Source organism: Callithrix jacchus, chromosome 5 (assembly GCF_049354715.1).
Source record: "Callithrix jacchus isolate 240 chromosome 5, calJac240_pri, whole genome shotgun sequence".
Taxonomy (NCBI): Eukaryota; Metazoa; Chordata; class Mammalia; order Primates; family Cebidae; genus Callithrix; species Callithrix jacchus.
In genome coordinates this window covers 135,318,510-135,339,577 of record NC_133506.1, presented here as the reverse complement: position 1 = coordinate 135,339,577, position 21,068 = coordinate 135,318,510, and the positions used below count along the sequence as shown (strand labels likewise).

The 21,068-nt window shown below is 56.5% G+C and overlaps 1 protein-coding gene across 45 annotated transcripts in view; it reads left to right on the top strand.

The window, feature by feature from the left end:
- The first annotated feature begins 1,462 nt into the window (after nt 1-1,462).
- RBFOX3 (RNA binding fox-1 homolog 3) overlaps nt 1,463-21,068 on the top strand; it is a 508,442-nt gene continuing 488,836 nt past the window's right edge. For all 45 annotated transcript variants that reach the window (XM_078374828.1, XM_078374820.1, XM_035303342.3 and 42 more), the window contains exon 1: nt 1,463-1,747. In XM_078374828.1, the coding sequence (XP_078230954.1) occupies nt 1,703-1,747 (45 nt within the window). In that variant the 5' untranslated portion in view covers nt 1,463-1,702. The remainder of the gene's footprint in view (nt 1,748-21,068) is intronic.

Sequence of the window (21,068 nt, the reverse complement as noted above, 5' to 3'; positions counted from 1 at the left end):
CTCCAGGTCTTCCAGACCCCTACCAAACCCGAGATTCCATGACATGCTTTTTGCCTCACACGGAAAAGCAGGACAGTCAGGTGCAAGGAGGAGGCTAATTGTTCCAGGAGCAGCCTTCAGGAGCAAAAGCAACCCGGGGATGGGTTTAGATTGGAAATGTCCTTTGAGGGTGCAGGCCAGTTCCTCCAGCCCGGGTGCTGCACCGGAATGTCTTTTGTTTTGGAAACGATTGCTCAGGCCTGCACAAACCTGTTTGGGCCTTCTTGCCCACCTCTCCCACCTCTGGTGCAGTGTGCCAGTGGTGGGCTGACCCCAGCGGTAGATCTCTCCTGCCTGTCCAGAGGGTCCCCACTCCACCGTGTTCTCAGCCTCTGCTCTCCTGCTCTCGCTGCACCAAGGATAGAGACCTTCCCAGACCCCACACCAGGCCCCTTACCCGAGAGGCTGGGGAAGGCTGGGACTGGGGACAGGAGCTGCCTGATCTGATTTTAGCAAATCCTGAGCTGACCCCCACAGCCTTTCCTCTCTAGCCACGAGCAGGTGGACAGTTGGAAGTTTGGTTGGCCAGTCTGGACTAACAATCTGGAGTGGGCCCTATCGCATCCTCTCCGGTGATCCCCCAGAAGTCAGGGCACCTGGGCTTGGTAAGGGGTATGGGGCATGCGGGCCACTCGAAGGCATGGCATGGCATGCGGGGTGGGGTGGCATTGGCCCCTGATGCTCAGTGACCACGTCCCATTGCTGGGGATCCCTGGGCCTGGGACAGAAAAATGGCCCTTAGGGACAGTGAGTCACCAGGGTAGGGGTCCTGGTAGGGGTCACCCGGGCTGGACAGCCCCCAAGATAATCTGGAGGTGGAAAGAAGCTGCAGGCTCGGAGCTGCCCTTGAGGGGGCCAGGGCACCACTGGGTTCTGAGATCCTCGCTGTGTACCCACCTCTTCCAAGCTCCTGCCCCGAGGGATGGTGCTGAAGGCTGCAGAGTGCCGACGGCCTAAGCCCACCCGGCCATGTCTCTCCCCGCTCCCTGCCCTCCCTGGCCTCGCGGTCTCCGGAGCCCCCTCCCTTGGCAGCGCGCTGCGCGCTCCGCCGGAGCCGCCGCCGCCGCCGCCGCCGCCGCCGCCGCCGCCGCCGCCGCCGCCGCGTGCTCCTGCTGCCGCCTCGCTCCAGCCGAGCGAGCCAGAGGAACGAGAGAGAGAGAGAGAGAGAGAGAGAGAGAGAGAGAGAGAGAGAGAGAGAGAGAGAGAGAGAGAGAGAGAGAGAGAGAGAGGAGAGAGAGAGAGAGAGAGAGAGAGAGAGAGAGAGAGAGAGAGAGAGAGAGAGAGAGAGAGAGAGAGAGAGAGAGAGAGAGAGAGAGAGAGAGAGGGAGAGAGAGAGAGAGAGAGAGAGAGAGAGAGAGAGAGAGGAGAGAGAGAGAGAGAGAGGAGGGCGGAGAGAGGAGGGAGAGGGGGGGAGAAAGAGAGAGGAGAAGAGAAGGGAGGCGGCGAGGGAAGAGCGAGCGCGGGGCTGCTCCGGAGCTAGCAGAACCTCCTAGGACAGCGGCCCCAGCCGGGCCTCAGCAGCTTGCGTGGTCGGAGGAGAAGCAGCTGCCACCGCGGCCGCCAGAGCCCGGCCTCGCGCGCCCCTTGCCGCCGGCTCGCGGGTGCCTGTGCGGCCCCGGGACTCCGCTGCCCGCTCAGCCAGCGGCCGGGATGCAGCCGGGGCATGGCCGCCGGCCCCCCGTCACCTGCCGCGGGGAGCGCTGAGCCCGTGAGTAGTCGGCCCTCGTCGCCCGCCTAGCCCTGTGGCGGTCATTACCGGCGGGCTGAGCTGGGGGAGGGGGTCACTGTCGGGAGGGGCGCACGGGACCCTGCGGCGGGAGGCGGAACGCGGAGCGCTGCCGGGGCTGACCTGAGGGCGCGTGGGGAGGGGTGGCGCCCTCGGGGTTAGGGGTCCCTGCGTGGGGTCCGGTCCCTGGGTCCCTGCGGGGCTGGGGTCCGGACGCTCTGTCCCGCCGTAGCCCAGAGGGGAGATTTTGTGAACGGGAAGGCCCGGGGGTCGGGCTCCATGGAGACGCCGGGGAGTCCCGCGCGCGCTGCGTGGCGGTGGCGGTGGCGGTGGTGGCGGCGGCACAATGCCCGGCGCGGGGAACTCCCTGGCGGGGGGAGGCCGAGGCGCGCGGAGATCCCGGCTCCGCGGGGCGCGTCCGGGGAGGCAGCCGGAGCCCGAGCGGGTGGGAGAGGGGCTGGCGACCCGGCGGTGGTGCAACGTGCTTCTGTAGCGGTCCCCAGGCCCCGAGAGAGCCCTGCCGGGTCCTCTGGAAGGAGGATCGCTGAGAGGTTGATGACCCAAAGGAGTTGTGGGGAGGAAGGGGCTGCCACAGCTCCCTAGATAGGAGCTGGGCCCGCGGCGCAGCAGCATGCGCGTGGGCCGAGCGGCTAGGGGTGAGCGAGCGGCGCGCAGGGCCCTCCAGGGGGCGGGCTGGGGGCGCTCCCGGCCGAGTCTCCGAGCTAGCGCGTTAGGAAGGCTCCAGCGGGAGAGGAGGCTGCCTCTCCGAAGCCTTGGCAGCCCCCAGGGGCTCGAGCCGCTGGTCAGGCTTGGGAAACCGGGCACGCCCCTGGCCCAAACTTTCTGCCCCGGTGGCCCCGGTCGGTGTCAGGGCTTACCAGGGGCGTCTGGGGCTCGTCCCCTCAGGAGGGTGGTCTCCTGTGGGGTGGGGGGGGGGGGCGGGAAGCCGGTGGTCATTTTGGAGCTGCGCGTGGCAGCCTCCCTCCCCCGGGCGCGGAGCCTTCCGTGGCGCGCAGCCCTGCAGTGTCGGCGCGGGGATCTAGGCGCGGCGCCCCGAGTGGAGGGGCTTCGGGAACCCGTTGGGTCCCCAAAGGGCCCTGGGATCCCTAGTCTCACGTGGGGTGGGGGTGAGATGTCCCTGGAGTCCACTGGCGGGGCGGGGGCCCAGCGAGGTGGGGAGAAACTCCTGGATGACAGAGCTGCCTCCCCCTCCCCTTTCCGTTCCGGCTTTGGCAGGGGACCTGATTTATTTAATGATCACTTTTAAAAAGGACTCCTGCGGAGCCTCTGGTCCCGAAGCGCGAGACACCCCGCAGTGGAGGCTAAGGACAGAGACCCAAGGGATCCATCCCTGGGCTTAGGTTCCCCCTCCTGCCCCAGCTCGAGGCGAAGTCGCTTCTCGGGCGCGGCGGTGGCTAATTTCCTGCTGAAAACGCAGGCTGGACTCGGGGACGCCTTGGGCGCGCACCCGGGCGCCCCTGGCACTTAGCGTGGAGCAGGTAGGAGGCTAATGGAGTGGGGTCTCCGTAATGAGGTCTTTCAGCCGGAAGTCGGCTTCGGTTTTACTGGTCTGCAAAAAATAATGAAAAAATAAAAGTGTAAACATTGCGGCAGAACCTGCTCATTAAGTGTGCATCGCGGATTCGGGCGGATGTCTTAATTAGGCTGCGTTGTTCACGGGCATATTACACTAATTAAAACCAGACCCTCCAGGTGAGCGAAAATTGTGAAGGGAAAGAGAAGAAAAGTTGCCAAGAAGGCCCTGCCTGATGAAAGCAGGGTATGGGCTGCTGAGGGGGGTGGGTAGTTCACCCCAGGCCGCTGAGCGCCGGAGGGGTGGGGGCGGAGGAGAGAAGGCTTCTTGGAACTATCCAGGCTCGGGCGCACGCCTTCCCTCTGCCTCCTGCGGGCAAGGAGCTCCCTTCGGCCCAGGACCGAGGCTGCCACCCCCGCCCTTCCCCCTGGGGCTGGAGGCCTTCCTGCGGGGGCGCGGCACTCAGCGCACACTCCTGGAACCGACGCTGAACCCCTCATTTCCTGGCTAATAGCTTCTGGGAGGGCAAGGCTGTCCCAAGGAGGGCGACAGAGTGGGTGACGTGGGGACTACCGAAGGGGTTAAGGAGCAGAAGCACTGTTGAAGGGGCGCACCTGCACTCCAGCCGAGAAGGCCTGGGCCTGGCGAGATAGCTGCGTGCCCGCGGTGGGGGTTGCCACTGGTTCTGGGCTGTTTGCACTTGCACAGCTGAGGTTTTCTGGCGTGAGTTGCCTATTTCTATCAGCTGCCCCCCTCCCCCGCCCACCCCAAACAAAAGGGAACCTGGATCATGGCTTTGATCCACCTTCCCTTAGGGGCCTGGAGTCTAGAGAGACCCGTGCCCACGCCAGGGACCTCAGGTCACCTCGGGTTGCCAGGAAGAGCCAGGAGTCCAGGGAAGTCCCGAGGCTCAGCCCCTTTCTCAGATGGGGCCTTTGCTGCAGATGCTCTATACACCGGGACCTAGCTCGGGAGCCACAGCAGGGCTGGGAGTATTCACTACATTTCCGCAGGGACCAGAAGCTGGGCTGGAGGGAAGGTGGCGGCATGGGTTACCCCTGCCTCTGAGTGGCTCAGCGGGCTCACGGCGGGCACCAGCACCGAGGACAGGGCTGGGGGCTCCACCGCCTGCCCTCATCACCCTCCCTCCTCTGACAAGGTCTTGGGGCCGCTAGAGGCGCTGGGGGCACCTGCCCTCAGGCTGCTGAAGACTTGGGGAGGGCTCCCGAGGCTCATTCAAGAGCCAGCAAAGCACAGGGTCTTCTAAGAGGTAATTACAGCCAGGAGGCCTCCTGGGTGCCATTCCAGAGTGTGCCTTCTGTCCTGTGCCTGTCACTTACTCAACTTGGAGCATGTGATGGCGCATCAGTGAAATGGAGAGATTATCCGGCTCTTTGGTGTCTGGGGATGCACCAAGCACGGTAGTGGCCAGAGAAATGCTGTCTTCCCTGGCTGGTTCAGCCCTGCTGCCTCTCCCCTGCAGCCTTCTTTGACACCTCTCTCCTAGCCACATTCAGCCCTGGCCTAAGGCAACTTCACGCTGTTATGTGGCAGTTGGGGGTGCCTTGCTGCCGAGGGCAGGAGCTCTGCTCAGTTATCTGCCCCCTCCCCATATATGCAGAGCATGGTCTGACCCATGATGCCTGTGCAATTTGGGAGGAGTGCACAAGTCACGCTCCTTTCCCACCCAGAAGTGCTGGAGTGGTGGCGGTGGGGGGTGGGGCAGTAAAGACAGGACAGCATCTCCGTGGGCCACAGCCCCAGTGCTGAATGCGAAATTGTAACCTTGTTTTTCAGCCCATGCAGGGTGGGGCTTCCCTCCTCCAGCCCAGCCCGTCCCAGCCCAGAGCCTACAAGTTCTGGTCGGTTGTCTCCCTGTGTTTATTTCCACACTCCTGCTTGATACTCTGTTATAAAGAAAAATGGAACCCGACACGCAGCTGACATTTGGTGAGGAATTTTTTATTTTTAAACAAGTGAAGGGGAAAAAGCCATCTTGAAACCCACCCACCCACCCCAGGGACCCTTTTCCTGGGGAAACTGCCATCCCCTAAATCCCTGCCTGCCACAGGCCTCTGCTGCCGGCACAGGCACTGGCCCTATGAATACCCCCATTTGCTCCTCCACCCTTTGGTGAGTGGCAGCCTCTCTCCACGTTCTTTTCTAAACCAGCGAGGTATTTTCTCAGGCTCATGAAACATTCAAGCAGCCTCAACATCTTACTTTCTGCTGCCTCTCTGAAGTAGGCTGTCCTCTGGAACATTCTGGGCCTATCTCCCTCTCTCCCTGTCCGTCTGTCTCTTCCTCTCCCGCACTCCTTTTTTCCTCTCCCTCACTCCTTTTTTTCCTCCTGTGCTCTGTGTGTGGCATGGATGCTCGGTGTGTGGTTTCCTCCTTACACAGCCCATGAGCATTGAGGATGGCTCTTGGTTATTGGTTGCGTGGCGGGCATGGCTGTGTACACGGCAGGGTTGGGGACCCGCAGACAGATGAGTCACCTCCCTTCAAGAAATACCACATGACGCAGACTGATCTGGTGTATAAAATAGATGTTTTGAAGTGCAGTGCACTTAGTAAATTAGTTTGCTACCACAGTTTCTCCAACACATAAACTGACACCAAAACACGCCTTAGAAGGAGACCAGAATCATAAACAGCATCAAGTGCGTGACTTTATTTGTAGCTCGGGGCAAGCTCATAGTCTGTCAGTTGCATTTTGGAAATCGTGGCCAGGGTCTAGGTGGAAGGAGCCGTTCTGGAGACTTCTTGCTCGGGTGCCAGGGGAGTCATCCTCTTGGCCTGGGAATAGACCATCAATCATCTTTTAAACTTAGGGCTCCACTGTGTGATAGGACTTGTACGGAAATTACAAGTGCTAAGGGGACAAGTATGTTTTCTCCCAAAGCAAAGGACAACTCTTGGGTGCGGGAAGCTCGGTGTCATCAGGCCTCTGGTCCTGGCCCTTACCTATAAGACACGTGGAGGCCTTGACTGTCGTGGCTGGGTGTCCTTCTGGTTTCTTCCTGGTCTCTAGGTTTTGACAGACCAGCAGCTCGAGGTGGTCTCTCTGCCTGTCCTCTCCCTCCTCACTGCTGCTGCTCCTGCCAATTGTCTGTACTCGAAACATTGACAAGACTGTGACATCGAAGGCTCTGCAGTCGGAGGAAAGGTGACAGAAGAACAAGGGATGGGGTGGTCTCCTCTGTGGGGAGTGCTCCCCTTGTGGGTTGAGCAAGCTGCGGCCTGGGGAGGCTGTGTAGAAGTGAAAATCAGCCTTCCTTTGGATCCAGTCTCCACTCCTTCCGTGTAGGTCGGGGCCAGGCCCCACAGATTTCACCGGAGAGGTGGGTTATAATTTGCCGGCGTCAGCCTGAGTTGTGGGTCCTCAGCCTCTGTGGTTTCTTCTTTCCACCAAGAGCCAAGCAGTTGGTATTGCAAGTATTCTTTTGAGGTTTAATTATTTGTGCTCGTAACATATTCCCAGCAGAAAAAAGAAACACCGAGAATATACATATTTTCAGCAGGAGTTTACTTGCTTATGGCTTTGCTTAGCAGCTGTGCTGAGAGTTTTCTCCCAAGTTTCTAGAAGAACAGCGGCCTGGGTGAAGCCACTGCACTGGACCTGGCCACCTCCCTCCTGGACCCACTGCTGGCCGTCAGCTCCATGTGCACAGGCCTCCACTGGGCTGGCTGCTGCTTCCCTGGGGAAGAGCCCACCCTTCCTGGAGTGCTGGGCTGAGTGGAAACCAGCTGGCGACGAAGGTGGCCGGGTATGTCTATTTTAGCCCTTTGAGAAAATAATCCCATTTGCTGGCGAGGAAACTGCCTGAGCGTAGAAAACTGCCACCAGCCAGACCCTGAACAGTTTCATGTCCTTGTTTGGAGGCCTGGTGGAGATCTTTTGTAACAGAGAGGAGAATCCTGTGTGCCTTTATTTCTCCATCTTGTCCTGCTTCAAAATTCTCCCTCCATCAAAACAAACAAACAAAAGTAACCCAGACATCCAGATCAGATTCTTTTCTGCAGGGCCACCAATACGTAGTGGAGGCAGAGTACCAGGCAAACTGAGGGCACATTCAGAGTTCTGCCTGTGCGCAGCTGGCACACACCATGGACTGCAGTCCTTCTCACCCACGGCTCCTTGTCTGTGACACCAGGTGAGACCCAGGGATGAGGATGGCAGGAACGGTGCTTCCTGTAGGAGAAGCTTCCGGAGTCCGGGTGCTTGTCCTGTCCCTGCTCGCATCCTGCAGTTCACATGCTTGGACACCAGACAGATAGCGATTCCTGGCCAGGCTCATATCTCTGGATCATTTTTTCTTTTTTTGAGATGGAGTCTTGCTCTATCACCAAGGCTGGAGTGCAATGGCATGATCTCAGCTCACTGCAACCTCCGCCTTCTGAGTTCAAGTGATTCTCCTGCCTCAGCTTCCCGAGTAGCTGGGGTTACAGGCATGAGCCACCACACTTGGCTAATTTTGTTTTTTTAGTAGTGATAGGGTTTCACCACGTTGGCCAGGCTGATCTCGAACTCCTGACCACGTGATCCGCCCACTTCGGCCTCCCAAAGTGCTGGGATTATAGGCATGAGCCACCACGCCCGGCTGGGATTGTTTTCTTTTAGGCAAAGGTCGTGAGAACACGGAGAAGCAGGCTGTTCTCAGCAATGAGATTTTTCATGGAAAAATAGGAACCTCTTTTGAGGCCAAAGGACATAGAGTTTCCTTGTATTAGAAAGGACCACAATTTGGAGAAGGATTTAAAGAAGTACAAACATCCTGGTGCCCTTAGAAATCATTTCTCGCTAAACTTTCAGAGCTTCAAACTCTCACTCAATGCAAATTAGAGGTTTCTCTCCTGGATTACATAAAAAATAACTCCTTTTTTTTTTGGAAGTTTTGAGGGCTGGGGGCTGGCTGAAGCTGCAGGGTCTGTTCCTAAGAGCTTCTGGGCACCTTGGAATCAAGCACCGAGTGATAACTCCTTTTACCCCACCCCAGCCCACTCCACCCCACTTTTTAAAAAGCAATCACAAGAAGGGCTAAAGAGCTAAAAAGCTTTTTGTTTTCAGCAGTGAGATATGAGGATGACTTTTTAATGTATCACATGAGAGAGCCACACACACCGTTATGTCCCGATGTTACCTGTCACCTTGAGATCCAAGCAAAAAAAGGAAACCCAGAATATGCCTTAAGCTGGGTCCATGCACAGGCTCCTGATGGGCTCTGGGAAGACTACTGACTTGCTCCCGACACCTGCCCTTCACCAGGGCCGAGTCTCTGCCCTGTTAGTTTCCTTACTTGTTGGAGGCTCTGAGGTTGTACATCTTGGCAGCTCCCCACTCCCATCAGCTGATTCTTATAAGAATCACCCTTTGCCCTGGGGCCCACACAGTTACACATGCATTGAAATGGAAGTGACTTCTGTACAAGGCAGTACATACATTACCTTGCATGAGACCTCACAGCCCATCAGGACTGGCCACACAACCTGTGGGTGTGGTGAGTGGACTCAGCCTGCACCTGCTGGCTGCTGGGAGGGCTCTGTGCAGGGACAGCCTGAGGCCAGAGCTGACTTCTGATGATGGCAGTGTGCCTGCAGCATACCGCTAGGGAGGCATGCACCCTTCCCAGCCTTGTCAGCCAGGGCAGGCTCTGGAACCTCAGTTTACCCAGCTGAGAAGCAGGGACGGTTGTGTGGACTAGGTGATCTCTGTAAAGCTACTGACGTGCAGCAGTGCTGCTGAGTGGGACTCTTCCTGGGGCTATCCACCTGGTAGAGGAACGAGCACGTCGCTCCTCGGTCAGGGTTAAGGAATGGATTCTGACTGTTTCCTGTGGCTACAATATAATGCTGCTTTAAAAGAGTTTCTGATCAACCCGCAGATACCAGGATGGAAACAACTCTTGGCATGTCTCTATGGAGAGGGTGGGGTCATGAGGAGAACCTGGAAGGGCTCCCTGGAGGGGCCCCCAGCAGCCAATGTCCTCAGGAGCACCCTCCAGCTAGGCAGAAGGAAGTGAAGGCCCTGTCTGTGGGGCGCGGACTCAGACGTTTACCCTGATCACGCCGTCCGGGGTCACGGGCTCCTGCTGTGTCCCCTTGATGTCTCGCTGCCCTCTCCCTGTGCCTCCACTGCCAGCGGGGTGTCAAGAGTACCACCAGGGGGCTGGGCATGGTGGCTCACACCTGTAATCCCAGCACTTTGGGAGGCCGAGGAGGGCAGATCACTTGAGGTCAGTAGTTCAAGACCAGTCTGGCCAACATGGTGAAACCCTATTTCTACTAAGAGTACAAAAAGTTAGCCAGGCATGATGGTGCACGCCTGTAATCCTGCCACTTGGGAGGCTGAGGCAGGAGAATCCCTCGAATCCGGTAGGTCTAGGTTACAGTGAGGCAAGATCACACCCCTGCATTCCAGTCTGGGCAACAGAGCAAGACTCTGTCTCAAAAAAAAAAGAAAAAAGAAAAAAAAGAAGAAAAAAAGAGTATCACAAGGAGAGAGGGGGCTGCAGCTGGTCCTCTTGCTTTTACAAAGGGTGTGGCGTTGGACGATCAGAGATGAGGCTCCAGACCATGCCAGCTGGATTTCTCATGAGGGTAGGAAAGGAAGAAGGATCATGGCCTCCCTTCCCCAGCCCTTCCCGGCTCCTCTGAGCCTGTAGTTTGCTGCCACATCGCTTACCGGGCAGGCTGAGCGATTCCAGCCCACCCCTGCCTTCCACGTGGAGGTGTTTTTGGATTTCAGGTCTCATGAGAAACCAAAGTACAGTTTTGCAAAGCCCATTAGGAAGAAATGACGTGCATGCTGTCTTTCTGGAATAGTGACTCTATCAGCCACGTGATGCTGTCGGGCACAGCCGGGGGCCCACGGCAGGGTCAGGTGAGGTGGAACTGGAGACCCGAGGGACCACAGGCTCCTCGTAGGCCTGGGACAGAGGATGTGGTGCACCCACCTCCCTGGTCAGGTGCTCCCAGCTGCTGTGAAGGAGACCCATAGTGGTTGATTGTGTACCTCACAGGGGTGCTATCCAAGGGTACGTTATTCAAGTATTTTGGAATCTTAGCAGAAAAGAGAAGAAATTTAAAGTGAGAATTACTGTTGTCAGTGGCGTAACATCATCAACACTCCCAGACAGCCAACGCTGTGTCGGGCTTTATCGTCCAGAAGTCTGTTTGATATCTTGACAGCTGGGAACCTTTAGCTGATGGCCAAAAGGTGGGAGGGAGAGCAGGTGGATGATGGCCTGTGTTTGATGGGGGAGCCAGCTTCCCTTTTCCTCACTATTAAAGGCTCGTGATGGTGTCTGGGACCACTTTATGGGAGATTAAAGGCCATCTTCCAGCGGGTACATTTTCCTCTCACTGGCAGATCTCATCCTAGGGCAGTTGAAGATACTCCTAGAATCTGCATGCTTTTAACTCTGCCAGCACCCCCAGGCCACGGACGGGGCCTTTCTGCAGATCTCCCCTCATGTTGGAAAATACGTCTGCCTGCGTGTGCATCAGCAGCATGGCAATAAGCAGCGTTCAGTGTCCCGACTCGCCCATGCTTCGGCATACACAAGATGAATGTCGTGTGGAGAGACTTTAAAAATAGAGCCATCTCTCCAGAACAGACAGGCGCACCTCAGGCCAGGTCACTGATACCAGTATCAGTATCTACATGCTAAAGACACAGGCTGCCCCCTTCCCATGGGATTCTTTCCTTGGCAGAAGTCACCAAGGAGACTGATGTAGGGAGAAGTCATTTCTCCTGCTCCTGGATATGTTTTGCTCAAAACCTAAGAAGAAAACTCACAAGACCAGACTGGGGAAATTTCAGGCCCCAAGCATAATTTTTCAGAAAGTAATGAGCACTAGAAAATGAGGGCTATAAAGGAAGTGTTTAGGTAATAATCATAACTATAATGTTCGCCACTTTGAAATGCATTAATATATACGAAAATTACAGAAAATATTAAGTCTGCTGCAGGGGGAGGGGGCATGCTTTGTAGCTTGTGGCTAAACCTCCTGGACCAGCTCGGTTCCCTGGGCCACGGCTGGGGCTATGTGGCCCCTGGTTGTCCCTGCCCTTGTGGAGTCACCTGCCCTGAGAGGGGCTTCTGTGCCCCTAGCTGGGGCCCAACTGCACGCCTGGATGGAGAAGCAGTATCCCCGACAGGGGACTCCTTTTGGGGCTGTTATGTTTTATAGCCTGGCAAGGGAATGACAAGACTCCCTGAGGGGCGGCTCACTTTATCAGGGTCCCGCTGCTGGACAGGCGGAGCCTGGGAGGCGAGGTGTGTAGACGCTCCAGCTGCTGCCCCTCGAAGCTGCAGTCCGGCTGAGGCATTCATTCCTCTGCAGCGGCCCAGGGGTGGAGCAGCTGGAGGATGGTGGCTGGCCGCTTGCTTTCTCCTGCCGCCTGCCTGGCTCTCTCTGTTCCCCTCCTGACCCCGAGCCTCTGCCTCTCCTGTGTTCCCCTTCCTCACTCCCCTCCTTCACCTTCAGAGCCAGCGGACTTCTCTAGGCGGCTTGCAGGCAAGGGGCTGGCAATTGGAGGTCAAGCAGGCTGAGCTCAGAGCAGCAGGAGGAAAGATTTACGGTTCCTCCCTGCCCTGCTTGATGGACAATTAAAGCCGTGCACGGTTGGAGGAGAGCAGTGTCGTTAAGAGTCAGGATGGTCAGAATAAATCAGTCACCTCCACTTAGACGGTTGAGCTAGACTGCTTCCCCGGGCCTTCGAGGCGGGAGCCCCCTTGGGTGTGGATTTGAAGGTTCCGGAATGGACTGTTCAAGGGTTTGACACACTCTGAGCTCCATCAGAGTCAGAGCCTGAAGACCCTGGGGGTCTCCTCACAAATGGGGCATGTGCTGTAGGGAATGAAGGGAAAATTCTGGGTAATGTGTTTAGAGGGTGTTTTGTCTCCATGGCATCTGGCCTCTGCAAGAGCTTCAAACCTAAACATTTGGGAGTCAGGATGGTGGACCCCCACTTGCAAGCAGAGTGTGTGTGTGCATGTGCCTGTGTCTTGTGCACACATGTGCACATAGGTGCGTGCATGTGCACATGTGTGCTTATGAGTGTGTAGAGTGTGCACACAGGCATGTGTGTGCATCCTGTATGTGTGCGTGCATGCACACATGTGCACATGCACAAGTGTGTTTCCGCATTTGTATGTGCACTCATGTACATGTGTGCATGCATGAGCATATGTGTGCAGTGCATGCGTGAGCACATGTGTGTCGTGTGTGGGTGTTGGTGCTTGCCTCTTGGGCATCGCAGGCTCCTCTTGTGTCTTTAAACCCACACGCACCTCTGCAAGGCCGCCAGGAACTGGGCTTCTGAGCATCAGCCAAGCCCTGCAGCCCTCCTTCCTCATTTGTTCTGTGTGTTATTTCAGTACCTCGAAGACACTGGCAATTTCCTCAAGGAAACTTTGTCTTTGTGGAAATGAGATGCCAGTGCTCCTCGGCCCTCCCACTGGCTAATTGATGATATGATCCTGCGTGGGAGACTTGCCATTCCTGGAAACGCTCTTTATTTCCTGCCCCTGCCCCCAGCCCCTGCCCGCCGTGGTCTGATTTCTAGGAGCTGCTGCACGTGAGGCGCAGGGCCGGTGTTTGCTATTACTCAGCCCATGTGCCAGGCCTTTCATTAACCTGGATACTACAGTTACGTGTGCCGAGAGGCTGTGAGGGCCATTTAGGATTTTTCTCCCTTTAAGAAAAGATTACTTTTTCCCCAGCCAGATAGCCCAGCCCTTTGCCTCTGTAGCTGTGGCCCAAGTGGTGCGCTGGCCCCAAGTGCTCCTCAGCTTTCCTGGCACCCACCTGCAACAAACACTTGTTGGGGGGCTGGGCCTCCACTATTGTTCTGCCAGAGGTGCTCAGCGGGCGGTCAAGGCAGCCTGCCCTTGGGAGCCACAGGACATGGCCTGCTGTGGTGGCTTCACAGTCACGGCACGGATGGTCCATGCATGCTTTTGTGCCTGTGTGAGCACATGCATACCCCACTGGTATGCATGAGGATGACCCTTGGCATCGAACACCTGCTGCTGTTGCCTGCATAGAGAAGGGCTAGCCCCAGGACAGCAGCTCCCATTTGCCTCCACCAAGGCCAGCTGGGTCCTTCAAGGGGCCCTGGGAATTTTGGAGTGTGGGTGGCAGGGTTGTGTTGTGTGTGGGTGGTTGTACCGGTCTCTTCTACACGCACACACGCATGCTGGCTGGCATATCAGGACACTCCCAGGGTTAGCCTGACCCTCTCCCCGACTTAAGAGATGCATGCATGGGAACTTGCCCCTGTGGGTGTCTTGGGATGAATATTTGGGATCCTGGGGGGTCTGGATTGTGGAGTAGGCAGGAACTGTATGAGTTCCTGTAAATGTCAGGTCTCCTGGGGTCCCGGAGGAATGGAGCACTTCTGTGGGTGGGTGGAAGGTTGGGAAGGGGCCACACTGGCTCAAGGTCATCCCACGGAGACCAACCTGATCTGAGGACAGACCTGACTGGGACTCTGTGGGACTGACATGAGACACTTGCTTCCAGCTTCCAAGGTCATGAGATGTCTGGTGGGAGGGGCTGCCTTCCACACGATACCCACAATGCTGATGAAAAGCACCGCTCAGAGGCCTTGTCATCTCAAAGAGGAAGGCAAGGGTCCAACCCACCTAGCACCAAATAACAACTCAACAACTCACAAACTTATTTTTTTTAACTTCTTGGAGTTGCCATGGTTACTTGCACGGTCCTCGCGTCTCTGTTGCTCTACGTGGAGCTGCTCGGAGGAGAAATGAAAGCCTCTGAGCTTCACCCCTTAGAAGGCCTGTTTGTGCTCTGGTAGGGAGGAAAAGAGCTGGAGAAGGTAGGGATCTTCCAGGATATGATTTTTCAACGTTGCACTTCTGAGATGCTGGAGACAGAATTTGTCTCCCACGCTAAAATAATTATAGCCAGGAGAACAGAGAATATATGGTTCTAAGTTAAGGTCCTTAACAACGAGGAGGGTGTGTGCACGTGTGCATGTGTGTGTGCATGTATGTGTGCATGTGCAGGAGCGTGTGTGTGCATGCATGCATGTGTGTGCATGTGCATGTGTGTGAGCGTGCATGCACACATGCCATGTGCATGTGCATGAGCGTTTGTGCATATGTGTGTGCATGTACATGAGCATGTGTGCATGTGTGTGCATTGCATGAGCATGTATGCCGGTGCACGTGTGTGCATATGCATGAGCGTGCGTGCGTGCACGTGCATGCATGTGTGCATCCCATGAGCATGTGTGCATGTACATGTGTGCATATGCATGATCATGTGTGTGCATGTGTGTGTGCATATGCATGATCATGTGTGTGTGCGGGCATATGCATGAGCGTGTGTGTGCATGTGCGTGTGTGTATGGTTGTCTCTGCATTGCCACCAGCTTCCTCTCCGAGTGCATTTTTGTACTGGCCATGTGTGTAAAGGCAGTGGCATTGGCCAGCCTCCAGCAGGCAGCCCTTCCTGCTCCTATGGCTTGTGCCTGGGCGATGCTCTTGGAGGGCAGATTTCTGCAGGGGGATTTTGGGGAGAATTGCTAGTGAGGGATGGTGGGAAGAGGGTGGGTCAAGGAGGAATAAAGAAACTAAGGCTCCTTCTGGCCGGACTTCTCTCTGCTCTTCAGAGAGTGGGGTTCCATCCTCCTACCTGCCATGGATCCATGGGGAGTCCCAGGGCCCAGACGTGGCCCATGCAGCCCAAAACTTAGCTGCAGAGAGGAGAGTCCGTGCTGTGGCCAGCTGTTGCCCTGAATGCCCCCTGCCTCAGGTCTGACGGTTTCTCTCCCATGGGGTGGACAGAGTGGCAGTTCATTTCACTTTGGGGGGCTTTACAGCCCCAGCGGCTTTTGGGGGTGTCTGCTCCCTGCTGGCCTCAGGTGAGGCTGTCCTCCCTTTCTCCTGGGAAGGCAGGAGCCAACCCTGCCCATGGGAGGCACTTAGTAGGTGGCCGTGGATGCAGGGGCTGAAATCAGGTGGTACCTTCCAAGTGTCGAGCTGTAGTGACAGGTGAGGACCTTCCACGGCCCTTCTTGTCCAAAGTGGTTTCAACCTCTGCCTCTGCTTCCCCACCTCACTGGGGCATCCCTTCCTCCTGTCAGGCAGGGTGAACTGCCCCAAGCCCTGGTGCTGGGCTACAAGGCCACACACAGGCGACAGCAGGGGCTTATTCTTGGCCGGGCTCTTGTTGTTTTCCCTTGCACCCCCTCTTTCTGTCCCGGTTGGGGGTGGGCAGAGAGCTCCTCCACAAGCCCGTGGGAGGACTGTGTCTCTTGCCATCTTACCCGGCCAGCCCTCTCATTCCCAGTGCAAACCAGAGTCCCTGGAGCTCAGCGGGGCTGTCAAGACCAGATCACCCAGTTTGGGCCAGTCTTGCTTTTCCATTGCAGGGATATTTTAGCAGCAAGACAGGAGGTGATGTCAGGCTCCTGCATCGTCTTTTTGGCAGATTCCTGAGCTGGCAGTGTGAGGGCAGGTGCCTTCTCCAGGAAGCATCTGGGGTGAATGTAGGTGGCAGCCACGGGGGTCCCCCTCGTGAAGTCCTTTCTTACATGTGGCCAGCAGGAGGGAGGCTGAGGCCAGGGGTGACCCCGGCATTTCTCTTGCAGAATCCTAGGAGTGGTGTGGCTCATTAAGTAGATGGTTAAGGCTAGAAGAAAGGTTCTAGATCCTTCTATCAACATGGGACATAGCGAGGTCATAGGTTATCGCTGGATGTATCTAAGGCGGTGAGCCAGTGGGGTGTACTGATGTAGACAGGCACGTAGAGGACATGAGAAGCCTCCCTCTGGGCCTCAGCACCTGCTTTCCGTAGCACTTTTTTGGAGCTGGAATCAGCACTGAGAAGGAAGAACAAAAATCACAGATCCTGGTGGGCGTCTGCAGCTCTGTCTCCCGTACTGGGCTGTAAGTGCTTCGTGGGCAGGGACTGCCGCTGATCCACGCCTCCTGAGACCACCTAGTGAGGCTGTCCACTTACAGTCCATTCTCAATCGACGTTTGCTGAATTCTGACAGCTGGCTGGGGGGCAGGGGCCTTTGTGCCTCATTAGCTCTGTGGCCTGGCTGGGCCCACGATAGGTGGCCCTGGTGGGTTTCTGTGCCCTGGTTATTTCTGTCTCTAGAGGCTCCGCTGACCTGGCGTGGAAGGGTGTGCCGGAGTCCCTGGCCCACTCCTGGCTGGTGCTGGGCACGCTCTCTGCCTGCTGATTAGAAAGCCCAAGGCCTGGGGGCAGAGGGCTGTCAGAGGGACAAGGACCCCGCTGATCTTCAGGAAAGCCACTGTGGCTTCTGGCCTGGAGAGGAAATGGGCCCTGGTTCTGCCCCGAGGGTTTAGCTGGGCTGTGATCCGCCCCAGGAGCTTCCTCCCTTTACCTTCCCTGGAAGTGAACCTTGGAGCATGTGCAACTGCTTCCCGGTACCAGAGTCAGCTGCCAAATAGAGCAGACTGCCTCCGAAAGGGGGGTCTCAGATGTCTCCTTGAGTCACCCCTCTTCCCTGGGCTTTGAGTGAGGAGTAGATCGGAGGGAGGAAAAAGTGTCAGGAAGGTTCTGAATTGCTCTAGAAGATGCCAGATATTTTGGGAAGATATCCCGAGGCTCCTCCAGATGTGTGACCCTGGGACTGGCTGCATCCTTCGGAGCGTGATGTACCCCATCCACAGGGGAGTCCACTTGCGATTATTGATGCTAATGGAAAGCAGAAGTGAAATGGATAATTCAAGATGGCAGACGAATCGATATTATTTATATTTAGCCTGTGAATGCGCTGCATATTTCTCTGCTGGCAGATTGGGCTTCACAATTATGTTTTGCAGAATCCAAGAATCTGCTGCCCACGGGCCAAGGGCTGCCACCTTGCTCTTCCTCTAGGAGGGTTTTTGGAATGCACAGGAGCCCCTCGTGACTTGGCGGCCGGCTTTGAGTGAGGCGCCAGGTCCATCCTCCCCTCTGCGCGGCTGGCACACCACCTCCCACAGGTGTCCCCACTGCTGACACGCTCCATGCAGCAGGAGATTGGTTTGAAGCGGTAAGGAGGGAATGAACTATTCACACACACACAGTGGGTTTCAAGCAGCTGCTGTCCACGGATGTGGAAGCCACAGTCCATTGTGGTGGAAAAGAAAGCTGGCAGGACCGTCAGTGCGATTTAATCCTAAAGCACTATCTCATCTTCACCTGGTTTCCTCAGTGTGTAAGCCAGTGCGTGGCACAAAGCAGGTGCGCTGTGAGCAGTTGCTGACTGAGCATGTTCTTTGCTGGGGCACTGTGGGGCTCAGTCGGGGATCGGGTTCCAGGCTGGGGACCTGAGTCTGCTCCAGGCGTGTCTGTGCGCCAGTTTCTTTGTGGCCTGCTTGACCTTGCGCCTTGGTGGCTCCATCATGGTCAGCCTTGGAAGGTGGCTCCTTTTTCTCAATACTGATGGCCCTCCAGGTGGGGTGGGGGTCATTCCTTCTGTTACCCCAAGGGTGGGATGGGGAGCGTCATCCAGGGGTGGGATCAGCGGCTCCTGGGGGTGTGTCCTCAGGGCTGTCTTGGTCAGCATTGGTGCCAACCCTGGTCCAGTCTGGTCTCCTCTTTGGGGACCCAGTAAATGCAAACCTTCTGGCCCTCTGTGGCACCCACAGGGGAGGGAGGATAAGAGGAACCACATGTTATAGCTCAGAAGTTCCCAGTGGAGGCTTCTGGGGTGCGCCGAGGCTGGGGAAGTGCTGGGTGGGTGCTTCCTTGCACGTTCAGGGGGACCCTGGAAGGCCTCACAGCTGTGTCCACCCCTGGCCCCTGGACGTCAGAACCTTAGCTTGGACGTGGCACTCTTTGGCAGCCAAGTTTTAGAAATGGCCTCTGATTTGTAAGGCGCCTGATGTTAGACTCCACATTGATTTACAATTCTACATTTAAAAAGTTGGCCCTGCCCCCACTGCCCCTGAGGAAGAGTGCTGCTGGGTCCTGCAGGTCCAGGGACAGGAACGAGAGCCTGAAGGCGCTGGATCTGTGTGGCTGGAGTCTTCCCTGCGCAGGGGCCGGGCCGCACAGTCGGTGTTGGGCCCGGGTGGCCTTGAGTGGGCAGCTTCTGGAGTCAGTGTGTGGGACACAGGGCCTGGACGGGGCTGGCTGCTGGTGGCAGCAAGGCATTTCCTTCTCTTTCCTTGCTGTGGCCTGGGTGCCTCCAGGGGGTCGGGGCTGTGTGTTCTGCCTCTTGTCTGTCTCCACTGCCCTGCAGGGTGTCATTTCCACAGCTCCCTATGCAGAACCTTCTAGAAGAAATACCTTGTTTTTGAACTCATCCCCTAAGTCTTGAACGCTTCCAGGGGTTTTAAAGAACATTCTGGCACCATCTCAGCCATTAGCTGTGAGATCCTTCTACTTCTGGCAGAGAAGGGGGGTCAGGAGATGCCTCTCCTCTCCCTGGCACGTAGTAGGTGCTTAATCAGTGCAGGAGGGACTGTTGCTCCTTCCTGACGAGTCAGACAGAGGCAGGTTCCTTTTCCTCCATTGTGTGCTTCCTCTGTATCCCCTTGAACCTAAACACAACTGCGTCAGGAAGAGGGGGAGGGAGAGTTTGACTGATGGATTCCCAGGTGCCCAAACCCTTTGGTCCGAGTGCCTCCTGCCGCAGCAGGTGCCCGTGGGTTAGGGTTTCTGTCCTGGAGCCTGCTGGTGCCATCCTCCCTCAATTTCCTCCCCTGGCCCTGGGGGCAGGAAGAACAGATGCTAGGTCGCTGCAGATGACCGACTGCCCGAGGCTGGGGCCTGAACCGGTGCTGGGGGTGCCCGTCGGGTTCTGGTGCTCCCCGGCTCCTCTTGTCATCTTCAGAATCAAGACACAAAAAAGAAAATGAACGTTTGTAGGAGCAGCAATCGCCTCACAAAGTTATCCAAAGTGAGCAGGCCGCTCTGGTTCTCAGAAATTAGATTATTTTAGAATTTCATTGAATTAAGAAAGGATTCCTCCCCGGCATTCCCGGCTCTCTGCCCCTTCCTCTGGCAGCCCCTCTCTCCGCGCCCACCCTCCAGCGGCCGATGAGAGATTTTCTGGCAGTGTCAAGGCTGTGTGACCTGGTTCTGTAATAAGGAGGAGGCTTATTAGAATTAAGGCCTCACAGCGTTAAAAAAGCAATCTTTGCAAGATTGAGGCCACAGGGGAATTGTAAATTCTCAGCAAAGACCTCATTTAAGGATTGGAATAAAAACTCGGGACGCATGTATAGGCGTGCACACATGACGTGCCCTCCAGAAACCGGAGACTTAGTTTACAGAAAAAGAGCCAGAGGTGTGAGGAAGGATCAGGAGCTGCCAGAGAAGGGCAGATGGTGTCTGCCTTGGTGGGATGTGGGGTCTCCTGGGGGCATCTGCCTGCCAAGAGTGGGCTGTGGACATACATTTCCTGTCTCAGGAGTTTCCCCTGCACCTGCGCCCCTCCCTGGAGCAGCTGCCACCCGCCTCTGTCCCCGAGAGTGGCAACAGCCCAGTGGGGACGGCCTTCCCTGACCCCTACCTCTGAGCATGCATGCTTCTCTCTGCGGTTGCTGTCATTAAGCAGTCTGTGGTTTGGGGTCTGCGAGGTCAGGAGTGCAGGGGGCCATAGGAGCAGGGGTGGCGGGTGAGGGGTGTGCCAGGCTCCTGCTGAGGGGGGAGAAGGGGCAGGGGAGCACGTGGCTGTGGGATGCTGCCATCACGGAGAACATTTGGGATGCGCCAGGACTGCCTGGGTCCCATCCTGCAGTGCCCAGTCTGAAACAGAAAATGGCCTTGATTGGGGCCTGCCGGGACCACCTTGGGAGTGGCCATCCTGGGAGAGTCCTAGTGCCCTGAGCCCACTGTCCTGGGCTCAGCTCGGTGGGAGAGGAGGGAGTGTGTTCGCAGGTGGGAGTGTGGGGAGGGAACCACTCCTTGCCCAGCCTTCCCAGGGACAAGCAGTCGACAGGGTGCCCTGGAAGGTCCCCAGGGATCAAGCTCCAGTTGCCCACAGGGTGACCCATTCAATAGCACTGTATAAACACACATACACCACATATACTACACACACGCACACACATACACACATGCAAACATGTATACACCGGTGTGCCCACACCACACACATGACAATGCTCCACACACATTACACATACAACCGACATACACACATGCGTACACACGTATGCATGCACCACACACATATGCATGCATGTATGCACACAACAGTACTCCACCCCTACACACATTGCACGTATCACACACATGCACACATACACACATGCACACCACACACATGACAATGCTCCACACACATTACACATACAACCGACATACACACATGCGTACACACGTATGCATGCACCACACACATATGCATGCATGTATGCACACAACAGTACTCCACCCCTACACACATTGCACGTATCACACACATGCACACATACACACATGCACACCCCTCTGCACACCCTCCACACATGTACTCACAGCTTTTATTTCTTCCTCGTCAGGCTCCCGGATAACCTCACACCAGCTTCCTGGCCTTGCTCTCAAACCAGCAATCTGTGTCCTAGGCTCTGTTTTCAGGGGCTCCAAGCAAAGGCAGTGACCCGACAAAGAACACACTACTGTTTGGCGCTGAATTCCAGAGGGGACAGGCGGCCCAAGAGGAAGAAGACAGGGATGGGGCTGGGGGCTGGGTGGGGGCTGCCACCTTCTGCTGGGACCTTTGCCACTGTTGCTTTTGTCACTTTGGACTGTGCCTGGAACACAGTAGGTGCCCAATAAATG